We start from the raw sequence: 16,440 nt of genomic DNA, 5'->3' as shown, positions 1-16,440 counted from the left end.
GACAATGTAGTAATCTTTAATTATAAAGAACTGCATTACATTGAGTAATTATGTTGAGAACTTGAAGTAATGTTTACTAGATTGAGAATGCTACTTTGCATTGTTTTGACTTCAAAAGTTTGGGATTGGTAAGAATCCATTTATTCAGCAATGATTCATTAAATTGATAAATTAACAGTAAATACTTTTACATCGATAAACACTGTTCATCAGAGTCCTGAAAAAAATATACATTTCCACAGAAACGTTTTCATCATTGATAATAATCTTGAGCATCAAATCGTCATATTATAATTATTTCTGAAGGATCATGTGACACATGAAGACTGTAGAAAATTCAGCTTTGCATCACAGGAATAAATTACATTTTAAAATATGTATAAAAATATTTCACAACATTACTGTTTTACTGTATTTTTCTTAAAATAAATGCAGGATTGGATAAGATTTAATTTCCCAAAACTTTTAAACAGTAGTGTATATGTAACTAATATGTTGTATAAATATTTTGTTAAACATTCAGCAGAAGATATATAATTTTACATATAAATGAGTGTCTTTAAGTAGCCTATACATTTTTTCTGTGATATTGGAAATAAGGTTTTATGAATTTTCACTGGTACTGAAATTTTGGAATTATGACCGCAATATGCACAGGTATTTACATATTGTAAAAAAAATTAAAATTTCAAATCTGTAACTTGGAACATGGGATGTGTGTAACCATTATCTGCTTTGCCTCCAGGTACGAAGAGCTGGCTGAAAGTGTGGAGGAGTACGTGTTGGATGTTTTGAGGGACCAGCTGAACCGTCGCCAGCCCATGGACAATGTGTCCAGGAACCTTTTGCGTCTTCTCACGGCCACCTGTGGTTATAAAGAGGTCCGACTGATGGCCGTGCAGAGACTCGAGATGTGGTTACAGAATCCCAAGGTACAAGAAGTTGGACAAAAGAGAGGAAGTGTCTTTGTCTGAGAGTGTGAAACCACATATCTAAAGGTTTGTTCTTGTTTGATGCTTTTCCAGCTGACTCGGCCAGCACAGGATCTTCTCATGTCTCTGTGCATGAACTGTAATACACACGGCTCAGACGACATGGAGGTCATCTCGAACCTTATCAAGATCCGCCTCAAACCTAAAGTTCTCCTCAACCACTACATGCTGTGTGTCAGGTCTGCATTACACCTTCAAACCTGAACTCTTGGGTTATTCTCCACAAAATTATAAGTTAGTAATTTAAATTCTAGGGGTGTAACGGTACACACTAATGATGGTTCGGTACGTATGTACTTTGATCGTGCACTTCTCCAATAGCAGCTCAATCTGTGTCTTTTGTTATTTTTTCAGATGTGTTTGCAACATCAAAGTATATTGATACAAATGATATTGTCCCATCCTAGGGGGGAATCTCTTGAGTTTGAAATTACTTTCCGCACGCAGAGAATTTCCTCACATGCAGTGGTTAAAACAACACTGTATTCGTTCGGTACACATGCGTACTGCACCAAAAATATGTACATGTACATGTACCATTACACCCCAAGTAAAGTCTAAGTGCTTTTTTGATTTTATGTACCTTTTTGTATTTTTCATGTTCTGCAGGGAACTTCTAAATGCTCACAGAGATAATCTGGGCACCATGGTGAAGTTTGTGATCTTTAACGAGTTGTCAAATGCCAGAAATCCCAACAATATGCAAGTCCTCCATACTGTTCTGCAACATAGCCCAGAGCAGGCACCCAAGGTGACTTTTCAAACAACATTGTTGGCTTCATACACAATAACTGTATTCAGTGTTGCTTTCTAAGGCGATTGTAACTGTTAGTATTGCTCGTGCTTGTATTCAAGATCCCTAACTCTCAGTATCAAACTTTGACGTGTTCCAGCCGTGGCATTAACATGAATTATACCATGGTCTGGGTGAATACTCGATTCTGATTGGCTGAAGGGTGTCCATTAAAAAGTGATAGAGGACACCTAGTAAATAAACCGTCAGGTGTAACCAGGGAAACCAAGTTATTGTTTGTAAAAACTTTAGATTTCGATTGTAAAACTAATTAAAATTTAAACTAATGTTTTAAAAATTTGTTATTTGACAAGTGACCATGGTATAAGCGGGTTAATGGACACCTCGTCGGGCATTAACCCTTACGTATGAACCCGAGAAGTTTAATAACATTTATTTTGAGCCCTGTTGTTTTGTCTTGTCCCTAGTTTCTGGCAATGGTGTTCCAGGACTTGCTGACCAATAAGGATGACTATCTGCGGGCATCAAGGGCTTTGCTTAGGGAAATCATTAAACAGACCAAACATGAGATCAACTTCCAGTCCTTCTGTTTAGGCCTCATGCAAGAGAGGAAAGAGGCCACTTATGTGGACATGGAGTTTAAAGTGAGGACTATATAGATGTATTTATTATGTGTAGTTTCTTAAAAGAAAATGTTTTGATGTATTGCCTGTGCATAATTAGTTTTTTATCCATCTCAGGAGCGTTTTGTCATCCAAGTGACGGATCTCTTGACGGTGTCCATGATGTTGGGGATCACGGCTCAGGTCAAAGAGGCCGGCATTGCGTGGGACAAAGGAGAGAAGAAGAGTAAGATGTTTTATACTCCTAGTGCCTTATATCCAAGGGCCTGTTTACACCTGATCACTTCATGGGTTTTTACTGATCGGATAGCTATCTGATTTGTTAAAATGGTTCCATTTACACTTGGCCCCATAAGTGTGTCTCCGAAAAACGAATATATTTATCCGATCTTCAATTCCCGCGCTATATGCAAATTTAACGGAGTTCACGTCAATGAAAGCAACGAATATGAGCTGCATTTTATTTATCATCAGCTAATTTCAAGACCAAAGGCCGCAATAGGAGAGAGAGCGGCATCAGCACCGGTAAGATAATTTTGTCTCACTACTTTTAATGAAGATGATTGTGTGCTAAGACTTACTTTCAGTTTTATTTGCTACAGTTTGCGCGTTGGCTTGCTGAAGAGATACTCAGCTACTCATCTGCGACAATGCGTGCTGCAGTAGCGCTGTCATATCTGGCTATAACATGTCATATATCCTATAACACGCTCTCACACGTTTATTTTTATTTTTTACATTTTGGGAGGAGTAAAGTTTACATATGGGGTTTCAACAACCAGATGCATTTACACTTGTCCAGTTTGGTTTGGAATTGGCCTCAGACCCCCTCCTGAAGTGGTTTGAGTGATCGTGTTTAAATCCGTCTCGGAAGAGTTTCGGAGGGCATTTACACCTGGTCTTTTCATGATCGGAAGTGACCAGGTGTAAACAGACCCCAACATTCAAAACTGTTTTTTTTTATGATAATGAGGTTGCGAATGTGTCTGTATTTCAGATTTGGAAGCACTGAGGTCCTTTCAGAACCAGATCGCTGCCATCCAGAGAGATGCTGTGTGGTGGCTACACTCCGTGGTTCCCACCATCAGTAAAGTGGGAGCTAAAGACTATGTGCACTGGTATGGATAAGAGGGATGTAGGACTAGTTTTGTTATTGTTATAAGCACAATATTTAAGTAATAAATAAATAAAACGTTTTTTGGAGCTTGATTAAATAAATGCTTTGTTTATAATGAGAAGGACATTTTGAGCTATGAAACTTGCAGGATGTTTTAATGGTGCAAAGACCTTTTGTATGTCAAATTTGTCTTATTCTCATGTCATGACCCCTTTAAAATGTGAGTCAAGTTTTTTGCATCTAGAACATAATTTCTTTAATATTTCATGACCATTTAACACCCTCATTGTAACCTTTAAATTAAACTGTCACTTGTAACACTGCTTGTAAGACTTTGCAAACACCTTTGCCTACAGTAGATGATGTTATTTTGCTGATTGTTTCGTGGTGTTTCAACAGTCTTCACAAGGTGCTTTTCACAGAGCAGCCTGAGACCTATTACAAATGGGACAACTGGCCGCCTGAGAGTGACAGAAAGTGAGATATCCTCTCTGATTGAACATCGTACAGAAAGAGTGTTTTTTTTTGTCCTTTTGTTAATAGATGCTAAAGCATTTCTCCTGTTTGTTAGTTTCTTTCTCCGGCTGTGCTCTGAGGTTCCTCTGCTGGAGGACACACTGATGCGCATCTTGGTGATCGGTCTCTCTCGTGATTTGCCCCTGGGCCCTGCTGACGCCATGGAGCTGGCCGATCACCTGGTGAAGAGAGCTGCAGGAGTTCAGTCTGATGGTAAGACAATGCTCCTGGTTAGAGGAATGTTGGTACAGTACACACATAGCTCAGACCTTTTTATTAGTGATCTGGTCTGTTTTTAAAGCTGGCGAGATTGTTTGTCTTCCTACATCATCATCTGTAGACTTGGATGTGTTGCGAGTTGAGAGGATCCAGCTCATTGATGCTGTGCTGAACCTTTGCACCTACCATCACCCAGAGAACATCCAACTTCCTGCAGGGTACGACCTTTACCCTTCACCGAGTTTATTCCCTGCTGTTTTTTCACTTCTGTTTTATTAGGCAGTGATTCATCAGCTTTATATTGCCAGATAATTATTGGGTGTCGTGGATTAGTTGCATTGAGGTTTAAGCTACACTGTGGTCTGTCCGCTCCTGGAATCTGTTACTCTATTTGTGGGCTGTTTATTCATCTGAGAGGTGAAATACTTTATTAAATGTTCCGTTTTAGGTATCAACCTCCTAATCTGGCCATATCAACTCTTTACTGGAAGGCCTGGCTCCTGCTGCTTGTGGTCGCAGCATTCAACCCACAGAAAATCGGTGAGGCCAGATATGATGCAATACTTGCATTTCATAATAACATCTCATTAGAATGCCATTACATCGCTGTCACTGACGGTTTCAGGTTTGGCAGCGTGGGATGGTTACCCCAGTCTGAAAATGCTCATGGAGATGGTTATGACTAAGTAAGTGTTCTGCATATTGTGTGGAAATGTGGTTTTATGGATATTTCAGCACTTGACCCTTTCTTTTGCTCTCTTCTCAGTAACTACTCCTACCCTCCGTGCACGGTGGCCGACGAGGAGACCAAAACAGAAATGATCAATCGAGAGCTGCAGATCTCTCAGAAGGAGCGGCAGGAGATCCTGGCCTTTGAGAGCCACCTGGCAGCCGCCTCCACCAAGCAGACCATAACAGAGAACAACAGCCTTCTGCTGTCCCAGCTCACCAGCCTGGACCCCAAGTATGATTTCCCGTTTGTCACTGCATTAATAATCCAGTGTGTTTTTAAAGAAACTGACCCTGTCTTTGGTTCACTTAGGGGACCCCCACGTAGGCCACCTCCTCTTGTCCTGGATCAAGTGAAGACTCTGAACCAGTCTTTGCGCCTGGGCCATTTGCTCTGCCGCAGCCGCAACCCTGACTTCCTGCTCAATATCATCCAGAGACAAGTAAACACTTTCCTATGCTGTTTTTAAGAGCCATGTTTAAGGGACTCGCTAAATTTCACATTTCCCCCCGTCCAGGCCTCCTCTCAGTCTATGCCGTGGCTGGCTGATCTCGTCCAGTCTAGTGAAGGGTCGTTGGATGTGCTGCCCGTTCAGTGCCTGTGCGAATTCCTCCTCCACGATGCTGCTGATGACGCATCTTCCATTGATGATGAGGAAGAAGGAGAGAGCAAAGAGCAGAGAGCGAAGAAAAGACAGGTAAAGCTCAGTCTCGATCTCACATGTCTGGTGTCTCCTCAAAGGGACATATTTAATTTTCCTATACTTTTTCATATGTAATTCTTTTTTTCCCCTTGATGTCATCTTGTAATGTTGTCTTAAACCAAAGTTTAGTTTTACATGACCGTTATTCCAATCCCTACTGTAGGAAAATTGTTTGGGTGGGCAAAGATGCTGAATATATACACTACCATTAAAAAGTTTTTTCAAGTTTTTTGTAATAAGTCGTTTATAATCTTACAAAAGATTTCCATTTCAAATAAATGCTGTTCTTTGCATCAAAGAATCCTGAAAAAAAGGCATCTCGGATTCCACAAAAATATTAAGCAGCTGTTTTTAACATTGTTAAAAGTAAGAAATGCTTCTTTATCAGCAAATCATCATATTAGAATGATTTCTGAAGGATCATGTGACACTGAAGACTGGAGTAATCATGCTGAAAATTCAGCTTTGATCACATGAGTAAATTACATTTTGAAATACAAATAGAAAACGTTATTTTATTTTATTTTATTTTTTTCACAATATTATCGTTTTCACTGTATTTTTCCCTCCTCGTCTTTCCCATCAGAGGCAGCAGAAACAGAGGCAGCTTCTTGGGCGGCTGCAGGACCTTCTGCTGGGTCCTAAGGCTGATGAACAGACCACATGCGAGGTCTTGGACTACTTCCTGCGCCGTCTCAGTTCTTCTCAAGTGGCCTCTAGAGTGCTGGCCATGAAGGTGCGGACTTAATTAACCATCCACCAGTGCTTGGTTCATTTAGATGCTATAATAAGATTGTTGATTGTGATGTGTGTCAGGGTTTGTCTCTGGTGCTGACGGAGGGAGGATTAAGAGATGGAGAGGAGAGGGATCAGCTCATGGAGGAGGACTCCGGAGATGCAGAGTTATTGCCAGGCTACCAGTGGCTCCTTCAAGACCTCCCCAAACTGCCTCTGTTTGACAGCGTGAGAGGCTTGACGGCCAGCGCCTTACAGCAGGTCAGTCTACCTACAAAGTTACAAGAATATCAATATCGGTAGCTTGAGCAGCTTATGTTTTTGTGGTTTTCCTTTTTTTGTCAGGCCATTCACATGGAGACGGATCCTCAGACCATCAGTGCATACCTGATTTACCTGTCCCAGCATGCCCCAGTGGAGGAGCAGTCCCTCCACAATGACCTGGCCTTGGTTAGTCTAAACCTACAGCATTTTATCTGTCTGAGAAAAGCTCTAGTCCAATCTGTTTCGTCTCTCCTCTTCTCAGGATGTAGCTCGCCTGATAGTGGAACGCTCCACTATAATGAACTGCCTGTTCTCCAAGCACTCCTGCAGACCTGAGTCTGACGCCGTTCTCTCCGCTCTGATCACCATCTTCTCTGCCTACATCCGTCGTATGAGGAAGACAAAAGAGGGAGAGGACCTCTACAGCTGGGTAAGGAACGATTAACTGAACTGGAAATTCAAATTACTGCTTGCTTGTTCACATGATTAAAGACCAAATTTTAAACATCACAGTCAGAGTCTCAGGATCAAGTGTTCCTGCGATGGACCACAGGAGAAACAGCCACCATGCACATTCTGGTAGTCCATGCTATGGTCATCCTGCTCACGCTGGGACCTCCCAAAGGTGAGTGTCTCCTCTGTTGCCGTGTGTGAGGATTGATTCTGCCTGTAATTGGAGGAACAGCTACTGTGATTGTGTTTTTTAGGGGAAAGTGAGTTCTATATACTGCTGGATATCTGGTTTCCTGATAAAAAGCCCCTTCCTACTGCATTCCTGGTTGACACGTCTGAGGAGGCCCTTCTTTTGCCAGATTGGCTGAAATTACGAATGATCCGATCTGAGGTCGCCCGATTGGTTGATGCAGGTATAGATATCTTGTATTCTTTATTTATATATATATCTTGTATTCTTCAATAAATATTATTTGATGAATGGAAAGTAAAAAAATTAAATAAAATTTGAAATAGAATTTTTTTGCAACATTACAAATGTCTTTACTGTCACTTTTGATCAAATTAATGAATCTTTGCTGAATAAAAGTATTAATTTCTGTCAAAGAAAATCTTATTGACCACAAACTCGTATAGCTTTATTTCTATAGCACTTTATACAATACAGATTTTCAAAGGAGCTTCACATTAATAATCAGTAAAATAACAGAATCAGTGATGCAAACTTCATCAAATTTGAGCTATGAGCAGCTCTAAAAAGACAGTAGTATCATTATTCATCTCTCTTCAGTTTAGTCTTGAGTTCATATAAGTGTCATTATTCAGCTCAGTTCAGTTCCAGTTTTCTTCTCATCCAACAGTGTCAGTGCAGTCAAATCAATAATATTACTGAATTTTAAGTATCTTTTAAACCCCAACGTCACACCCCGAAGGTTTGTTTACCAGTCCGAATGGGTTTCTCTGTCATTTGCAGCCCTACAGGATCTGGAGCCCACGCAGCTGCTGTTGTTCGTCCAGTCCTTCGGGATCCCCGTCTCCAGCATGAGCAAACTGCTGCAGTATCTGGACCAGGCCGTGTCCCACGATCCCCAGACACTGGAGCAGAACATCATGGACAAGAGTGAGGATCTTTCACTTGGTGTACTCTGTTCTCCCAGCTTTCAGTGTGTGTGTGAAATGATGCTAATATCATGGATGTCTTTTATCTGTTAGACTACATGGCTCATCTAGTAGAAGTCCAGCATGAGAGAGGAGCCACGGGAGGACACACGTTTCACAGTTTGCTCAGTGCTTCACTTCCGTCACGCAGAGGTCAGGATCAAATGCCTCACACCAAGGGTTAAGACAGCAGGGAATTATGGTGCTGTTTTTCTCATTTGACTCCTTTGCTAATCTGATGTGTTACAGACAGCTCAGAGGTGAACAGGGCTAAGGTTACCGTTGAAACGCCCCATGGCTCTGTAAAGATGAGAGCAGTTAGTCAGGTGCCAGCGATCGGCCCAGAGGATGATCTCACTGGGATCCTACTACAGGTATGACACCTCACTTTGAACTACTTATGCTGCTTTTTAGAGGGTTTTTTCTCCTGCCAAGATTTCATTCTATCATGTTATTAATAATAATAACATGATAATCTGACATGGTCAGTCTTAGTCCAGCACGCAGTCTGTCCTGTTCACATTTTCCCTTTCTCTCGCCAATTTCCGGGTCACTCTCTTCTAAGGATAAGTATTGCCAACTACCTCAAAACATGATGTAGATTTCTTTAGATGAATCTAGATTTTGTTGATTGTTTAATGCTGCCTTCCCATGCGATTGGAATTATCGTAAATATGAGTTTCCTAGTAGAGAATTGGACATATAGGCCCTCTCAAGTCGTATTTACTACTGGGAAACTCAGAGATAATTTCCGGAGTTTCCGAGTTGGGTGTGCCATAAACTTTGAACATGACGATGGGGAGAACAATTGCTGCTGTAAATGGTATTCTTTATTATTTTTTTTCCACAACAGCTACATCACCTTGTCTTGTCGTTTAAGTAGTGCATATTTACATATATGCAAAATCATTTGAAGCATATTGTATGATTTATACGCAACGAAAATAGCCTGTATTTGATCGAAATTCCAGAATTGTCAGCAAGCTGACTAGATAGCAGGGTGAATGTTTATATTGTTATACAGTCAATGAATGGGATGCTAAAAATCCAATAAGGCAAGTATAAGCCTGGTGTCTTCCATGATTCCTTTTTTTTTTTTGACATCAAAACACTTGAATGCAACAAGCTCGTAATTACAACTCCAGAAGTGGGAATTATTAGGAAATTTCCAATAGTATGTGAAGGTGTTATGATACATCACAATATCATTATTGGATTGTGATTAAAACTGTAAAAATGTTTAAGAAATACTGAATCAGTTTTAAAAAGATAGTAAAAAATAATAATAATAATAATAATTCTGTAATTTACTCAGCCTCATGTTGTTCCAAAACCAAAAGACTTTCGTTCATCTTCAGAACACAAATAATATTTGAATGAAACCTGAGAGATTTCTGTCCCTCCATTGAAAGTCCATTCCACTAAAAATGTTATGCTTTAAAAAGTACATAAAAAGTAATCCATATGAATTGAGCTTTTTAATCCAAGTCTTCTGAAGAGACACACGGTTGCTTTATAAGACATTTAATTTAGACTTTTATTCATATATAAACATTGATCAGTGCACATACATAGAGCACTCAAATATGATAAACGGAAGCTCAACCACACATACAAGAACAAACTTCATTGGTTTGTGAAGTTTTCTGGAAGCCAAGCTGTTTGAATCACCTAAACAAACTCTGAAATGCCTTTGTTTTGGACAGATTTTGTTCAAAGTGATGTCACATCCATTCAGTCTTTGATTTGACTTGAAGTATATTGGGCCCTTTAGACTCTGCATGGCACGACCCCTCACTGACAGTGTCACTGACAAATCCCAGATTGAGACATTTTAATCACATAGGCGACCCTGTTCTTCATTATTTCAACTCCAGTGATGAATATCAGTTTAGATCTTTATTACTTGACTTGACTGTGATGGTGACGATTCTCTTTCCCCGTCTAGCTCTTCCCTCTGAAGGTGGATCCTCGCTGGCCTCCGTCTCCGGTCCGACCATTGTCATTATCTCTGCAGCAGACCCTGGCCCAGGAGGTTCTGCGGGCACGGCAGGGTCACATCCAGCAGAGTGGCGCTGCCGGACGACTCCTACAAGCCTTAGCAGCCCTTCTAAACTCCGCCCACGCTGGAGCCCTGGTCATGGCAATGCACCACAGCCATACGATCTCCTGTCCCCTACTGCGCCAACTCCATCTTTACCAGGCACCTGACTTACTCTTACCTGCATATTCATTATCCTCACTGGTGCTTCCTTTTGCTTGCTCACTCTGTCTACTTCTCTTTTTCTCCTCTAGCGGTTGGTGTCTCAAGACGTTGGCTTCTCATCGCTGTTCTTCAACGCCGTTGTGCAGATGTTGACGTGGTTGGAGAACTCTGCGGTAGAGACGGGGCCACTCCACAGCCTGCTGAAATCTCTGGCAGCTCAGTACTCTCACAAACATCGCATCACAGATGGTGAGTCACTCCTATTCCTGAATTTTAGGCTGTTGCAGGTCACATTTGCAAGCACATATTCAAACCTACAACTGAACTAGCTGAATCAGGTCAGAAAATACAGTCATTTGATAGTGGTGTTGACTGTGTCCTGTGTTATCAGTTCGTACAGGATTCCTGCACTTGGCTGATTCACTGGCGTACAGACGAGACTCTGAAGTGGCAGCGAGGGGCATTATTGCCTCTCTGAGAGCTGGAGAAAAATGCAACGCTGAACCTGAACTTATACGAAAAGGTATTTAAGCTGTTCAGGGTCCTCCGGTACTTACTTAAAGGGTCATCATATCACAATTAATCCAATTTTCTGTGATCTTTTAAAATCAGAGAGTTCATTGTACTGTGAAAACGTACTAAAATGTTTAGAAATCACAGCTTCCTCCCAAATCCAAGAAGTGCATTTATTGAAACTAAGCTGCCAAAACTACTCTTTCCAAACTGAATACATGAACACATGACTGTCCACATTTACAAAGAGTTTTTGGTGTTCAGAGGAAGTAGATTAGATGTTATTTTTTTCTAAATATCTGAAGAATTGAAGGCTAAATGCGGGAGAGTTCAGATTCTGACCTCAGTGGACTGAAAAGAAGAAATTAACCGGAGAAGATTCCATGTTGAGCAAGGCAAAGCCTCAGAGCCACACCTATCTATTATATCATCGCCACAGACCAATGGTAGTTCGAAGGTGTTTACCACCCTAGAATTTTCCCGAAACGAGCATCAAACTAACTTTGTTTTAGCCTGTTTTTGTTCCAAATGACATTGCACCAGTTTGTTTTTCAACTTCACTTGAAGTATAACGGGGCCTTTACACAACACACAAGTTCTTAAACATATGCGTCAACTCCCTAGTTTCGTTGCAGCGTGACTTACTGCCTCATGCGAGAGGTGTGAAACAGGCCTAAGAGTTAGAGAGGGTGTGTAAAATGGTCTTAAGAAACTAAATCATGACTGTTTGTGGTCCAGAAAAACTTTAGGAACATAAGTGGACATCAGAGGGGAAAAAGATGATATAATCCCTTGAATGTTTTGTGTGGCCTACATTACACAGCACTTATCTCTGTATGATGTTATTAACTTTCATTATAGCTCCTCTGGGAACTACGTAGTGTACTCTTATAGCAATGCTTTGGAAAATATTTTTGAACTGGTTTGTGGCAAACGTAAGGCTAACAGGCGAGGACCGAAGGGTAAGTCAGCTCTACAGAGGCAGTGAAGTTTCTGTGTGTTGGTGTTGGAGTGGTTGCCAGCATTAGTCAGTCTCTCCGGAGGGCAGCGTTTGACTCATGCACCAGCATCATCACTCACGCTGTCCTTAATGTTTCTCTTTATGATTTTAACATTCTGCTCTGAAACCTCACCAAAACAAAAACAACCTCACACAGGGCCACACATCCACTCCAGGGCTTGTTTACGTCCCGACGGCTCCAAAGGCCAGGGTGTACTTTTCAAATACTTCCTCATGAAAGTTAGTGTGGTGGGGCTGGAGTTCTAGAGACGCAGGGTTACTTAGAAGCAAAGCGTGTGGTAGTTCTCATTTTTGCGATGTGGGATTGGCTGCGATGGGTTGTTTTTCATGTGTGTTTCACAAGAGTGCCGATATTATAAAACAAAAACCTTGTGTGCCTTAGTGTTGCAGGGACTCATGGAGGTGAAGTCTCCATATCTAGAGGAGCTGTTATCCCTGCTTATGACCATCGGTACGGAGAATGGGACCCCAGGAAACACAGCGGGTCCCGTTGCCATGGTGATCTCTCTGCTGTTACAGGAAACAGAGGAACGAGGGGTGAAAATAGAGGTGGATTCCAAAATGTAAGCGCACCATGAGTCACTCTACGCTGCCTCATCACAGATTTCCTTCCTTGTATGCTGGGGATACTGTTTCTAGGTGGGGAAGGAACACACAGTAAAATTGGGTTAATTTTTTTTTTCTTTTTTCTTTTTTTTTTTTATATCCCTGTCGAACAGCCAATGTTACCATAGTAAGTCACAGTGAGACCAAATCTGCATCATACGCAGTGTGACTCTATTTTCTATTTAAAAATACTTTAAAATCTCTATTCTATTCTAATGGGCTGATTTGGTGCTTAATAATTATCAATTATTATTGATGCTCAAATATTAATGATGGTTTTTATTGTTATTATCAACTGTTTTTGCTACTTAATATTTTTGTGGAAACAGTGACACATTCTTAAAGTTCAAAAGAACTGCTTTTATGTGAATTTGAAATATATAAAGCATAAATGTCCGTACTGGCACTTGATCAATTTAGTGCATCCTTGCTGGAAAAAAAAAAAAAAAAAAAGTAAATCTTACTTAACCCAAACTTTTGAACGGTAGTGTATTAGGGTTGCCACAAAAATATAAAGCAGCAAAACTGTTTTTAGCATTGATAATAATAAGAAATGTTTCTTGAGCATCAAATCAGCCTATTATGTGTCCTGGCCACATTCCACACATTGGCCCTTACCAATCATGGCCTCCTAATAATCCCCTTACATTGAATTGGCTCTATCACTCTCTCTCCTCTCTCCACCTATAGCTGGTGTGTGGTGAGCGCACTGGCGCCGTTGTTCTGTGGCTGCCGTCGCATCATCCAAGTGGATGCTGCACACTGGTGGTGGTTGAGGAGAGACCCCTGATATGATTGTAAAGCGCTTTGGGTGTACAGTTGTACATATGAAAGCGCTATATAAATGCCTCATTCTATTCTATTCATTCATTCTATTAGAATGATTTCTGAAGGATCATGTGACACTGAAAACTGGAGTAACGATGCTGACAATTGAGCTTTGACATCACATGAATAAATTAAATTTTAAAATATTCAAATAGAAAAGTTATTTTAAATTGTAATAATATTTTAACAATATTACTGGGTTTTATTTCTGTATTTTTATCAAATAAATGCATTCTTGGTGAGCATAAGAGACTTCTTTACAAAACATAAAGAAAAGATCTTACCAGCCGCAAACTATTAAGTGTTAGTACACAAGCCAGTGGTTGGGAATCACTGACTTAATTAGTGTATTATTTATTTATTGTGTGCGTCCTCCCTGGCAGGACTGAGTCAAAGAAGCCTGGCTCGTGTTCAGGGCTGTTGGTGGACTGGCTGGAGTTGCTCGACCCAGAGGTGACCTCTGTGTGCTCGGATCTTCAGCAGAAGCTGCTTTTTGCTCAAAACAAGGTAAAATTGTTTCTCTCTCTAAACTGATCATGTGGGTGTGGCTACAGATTTAAATATGTACATGTGAGGGTGCAAATGACACGTAAAACATGTAAACGTCTTCCTCCTTGTTAGAGAGATTAAAAAAAAAAGCAGCGTACAGCTAATATTCCTCTTTTTTTCGTAAATATGAAATACAGGCTAGTTCAATTACATAAATGGTTTCAATGTTTTATGGCACAAGTAGTTTATTCATTCACTCATAAGCTTTGTTTGGGTAATGCATTACAAGTAATGTACTTTATGTAATCAGATTACTTTTGATTAAAATAATGCATATACTTTATAAGTTTACATATTAATATAAGTTTGAGTACAATTGCACAGTACTTTTCGGTTTATTTAATTTGCTTAAACATGTTTAAAACTGCTAAATTAAAATTCTCTCTTCTCCATAATGTAGACGTGTGCACTCATTTGTGCGCAGGAATAGACAAAAAGTACAAAAGTAACAACACTTTCAACTTTAATATTCTATTAAATTATAATAATATATATTCTAATTATATATAATAATATTCTAAATGTGTTTTGAGTAAAAGAAATGTGTAAAAGAAAATTAAGGTGTATGTTATATTGTCTAAATTGTTGAATGCATTCGTAAAAGTAAAGCAAAAGTAACACAACACATTACTTTCATTGAAACATAACCAAGTAACAGTTATTCACATTTTTAGGGAGTAACGCAATACTGTAATGCATTGCTTTTCAAAGTAAATTACCCCAACACTGCTCATAAGTACATTGATATAAGTCTTGTCCTTTTTTCAAATATTGAGATATTTCGCTTTAAAACAGATGTTTTGTTTTGCTCATGGCTTAATGGAATGTGAAATGCATACAGAGAAAATGAATGGGAGTAATACTGGATCCAAGCAAACTGAAACAGTGGAAGGTTGCTGTTGCGATCTATTGCTTCTTTTATATGAGATGAGTGTGACTTTCTCATTGTCTGTCTCAGGTTAAAAGTAGCGGTGTGAGTGTGGCGCCCTCCTACAGGCCGTATCTGTTGGCCCTCCTTACACACCAGTCCAACTGGAGCACCTTACATCAGTGCATCAGCTCTCTGCTCAACAAACACAGAGAGCAGAGGTGAGCGGCTTTGTCAAACACGCTCCGCTCTTTTTGTTCTCGTACCTTCTGCGTGTGTAACTGTGTTTCATCTGATCTCCAGACTAGACCCAACCTCTGCTCTGGACTTCCTGTGGGCCTGCAGTCATATTCCCCGCATCTGGCAGGGGCGAGATCAGAAAACTCCTCAGGTTTGATCACAGTTAATATTACATCGCAATTGTGAATATATTTACATATCAACACCTATTTTGGCAAGATTGCTGGTAGTTAGTTTAGACAACCATAACAGGGATAGGTTTCCCACAGTCTTGAAACGGCTGGGAATGTAATTTACATGGTGATGCTCAACTTTAAATTATTTTAACTGCTAGAAGTTTCTTTTGGGAATGCAATCTCTAGAAATAAGCATAAACGACTCATTAAATAAATTAATTAGTCAAAAGGTGTGGGAAACCTGCAGATAAAATTTTTACATTCTTACATTCTTACATCTTTACATTCTTAAATGTACAGTAGCATAAACGGTTTTATTTTAAGGACCAGCAGGAGAGTAGACAATGTCGAACTAAATTGTTGGTGCAAGAATATAGAATATGCTCCCTTTAAGACTATTTATATTGTTAACCAGTCCAAAGCTCAATTTGTAGTGGTCCAAAGGTCTAAAAACTGTAATGTTTGGCCACAGATTGTATATTTTGATCAGTTTATATTGGCTCTGAGTGTGTAAGATGGTGTTTTGTTTCTCTGCAGAAGCGCACCGAGCAGTTTGTGTTGAAGCTGTGTTCTGAGGAGCTCATAAGTCTGGTGGACCTCATCCTGTCTGAGTCAGAGCTGAGCTGTCGTGACTCAGCCACCTCTAAGAGCGCTCTGGACCAGGTCTCCTGCTCTCTTCTCCAGTCCCGCTTGCCCCTCCTACACAGCTGTCTCCACTCAGACCTGGACAATGTAAAGAAAGTCTCTGAGTACCTCATCAGCTGTGTTAAGAAGTGGGGAGACAGGTACATCCTTCGAGTCTGTATTAGGAGTTGCGCAGGCTATTTGTGCTATATCCTTCATGGCCTGTAGAGGGCGCAACAGGATAAGAAATATTGAAAGTACACTTTTTGGCAAATAAATTGCATACTTCAAGAGCTCCACAAGATATGTTTGATTATATCATCTGGATGCTCAAAATTGATCGGGTGAATACACGTTTTAAACAGCTAATTGTACATGTAAGTTAAAGGGATAGTTCACCCTTACTCACCGTCAAGTTGTTCCAAACCTGTACGAGTTTCTTTCTACTGTTGAACATAAAAGAAGAGTTTTTGAAGAATGTTGGTAACCAGACAGTTGATGGTAGCCATTGACTTCCATAGTAGGAAAAAAATAATAGTACGGAA

At 40.2% G+C, this 16,440-nt stretch overlaps 1 protein-coding gene across 4 annotated transcripts in view; it reads left to right on the top strand.

Annotated features, from left to right (window-relative positions):
• The window catches only part of ints1 (integrator complex subunit 1), a 31,379-nt gene that overhangs the window by 3,414 nt on the left and 11,525 nt on the right, over positions 1-16,440 (top strand). For 2 of the 4 annotated variants that reach the window (XM_081370802.1, XM_081370803.1), the window contains 32 exons: positions 746-932; positions 1,026-1,171; positions 1,602-1,743; positions 2,214-2,390; positions 2,487-2,595; positions 2,844-2,894; positions 3,367-3,487; positions 3,886-3,963; positions 4,058-4,215; positions 4,304-4,439; positions 4,670-4,761; positions 4,847-4,907; positions 4,988-5,185; positions 5,264-5,393; positions 5,469-5,648; positions 6,241-6,390; positions 6,471-6,650; positions 6,735-6,839; positions 6,916-7,083; positions 7,167-7,278; positions 7,361-7,519; positions 8,080-8,226; positions 8,319-8,417; positions 8,514-8,638; positions 10,213-10,467; positions 10,560-10,719; positions 10,862-10,993; positions 12,387-12,567; positions 13,822-13,945; positions 14,946-15,076; positions 15,159-15,246; positions 15,809-16,056. In XM_081370802.1, the coding sequence (XP_081226928.1) occupies positions 746-932; positions 1,026-1,171; positions 1,602-1,743; positions 2,214-2,390; positions 2,487-2,595; positions 2,844-2,894; positions 3,367-3,487; positions 3,886-3,963; positions 4,058-4,215; positions 4,304-4,439; positions 4,670-4,761; positions 4,847-4,907; positions 4,988-5,185; positions 5,264-5,393; positions 5,469-5,648; positions 6,241-6,390; positions 6,471-6,650; positions 6,735-6,839; positions 6,916-7,083; positions 7,167-7,278; positions 7,361-7,519; positions 8,080-8,226; positions 8,319-8,417; positions 8,514-8,638; positions 10,213-10,467; positions 10,560-10,719; positions 10,862-10,993; positions 12,387-12,567; positions 13,822-13,945; positions 14,946-15,076; positions 15,159-15,246; positions 15,809-16,056 (4,530 nt within the window). The remainder of the gene's footprint in view (positions 1-745; positions 933-1,025; positions 1,172-1,601; positions 1,744-2,213; positions 2,391-2,486; positions 2,596-2,843; positions 2,895-3,366; positions 3,488-3,885; positions 3,964-4,057; positions 4,216-4,303; positions 4,440-4,669; positions 4,762-4,846; positions 4,908-4,987; positions 5,186-5,263; positions 5,394-5,468; positions 5,649-6,240; positions 6,391-6,470; positions 6,651-6,734; positions 6,840-6,915; positions 7,084-7,166; positions 7,279-7,360; positions 7,520-8,079; positions 8,227-8,318; positions 8,418-8,513; positions 8,639-10,212; positions 10,468-10,559; positions 10,720-10,861; positions 10,994-12,386; positions 12,568-13,821; positions 13,946-14,945; positions 15,077-15,158; positions 15,247-15,808; positions 16,057-16,440) is intronic. The other 2 variants (XM_081370804.1, XM_081370805.1) reach the window with 1 other exon arrangement.

This window comes from Scardinius erythrophthalmus (genome assembly GCF_964197995.2).
Source record: "Scardinius erythrophthalmus genome assembly, chromosome: 1".
Taxonomy (NCBI): Eukaryota; Metazoa; Chordata; class Actinopteri; order Cypriniformes; family Leuciscidae; genus Scardinius; species Scardinius erythrophthalmus.
The sequence above is the reverse complement of the archived record's forward strand: the minus strand, read 5'-3'. Positions and strand labels throughout refer to the sequence as shown.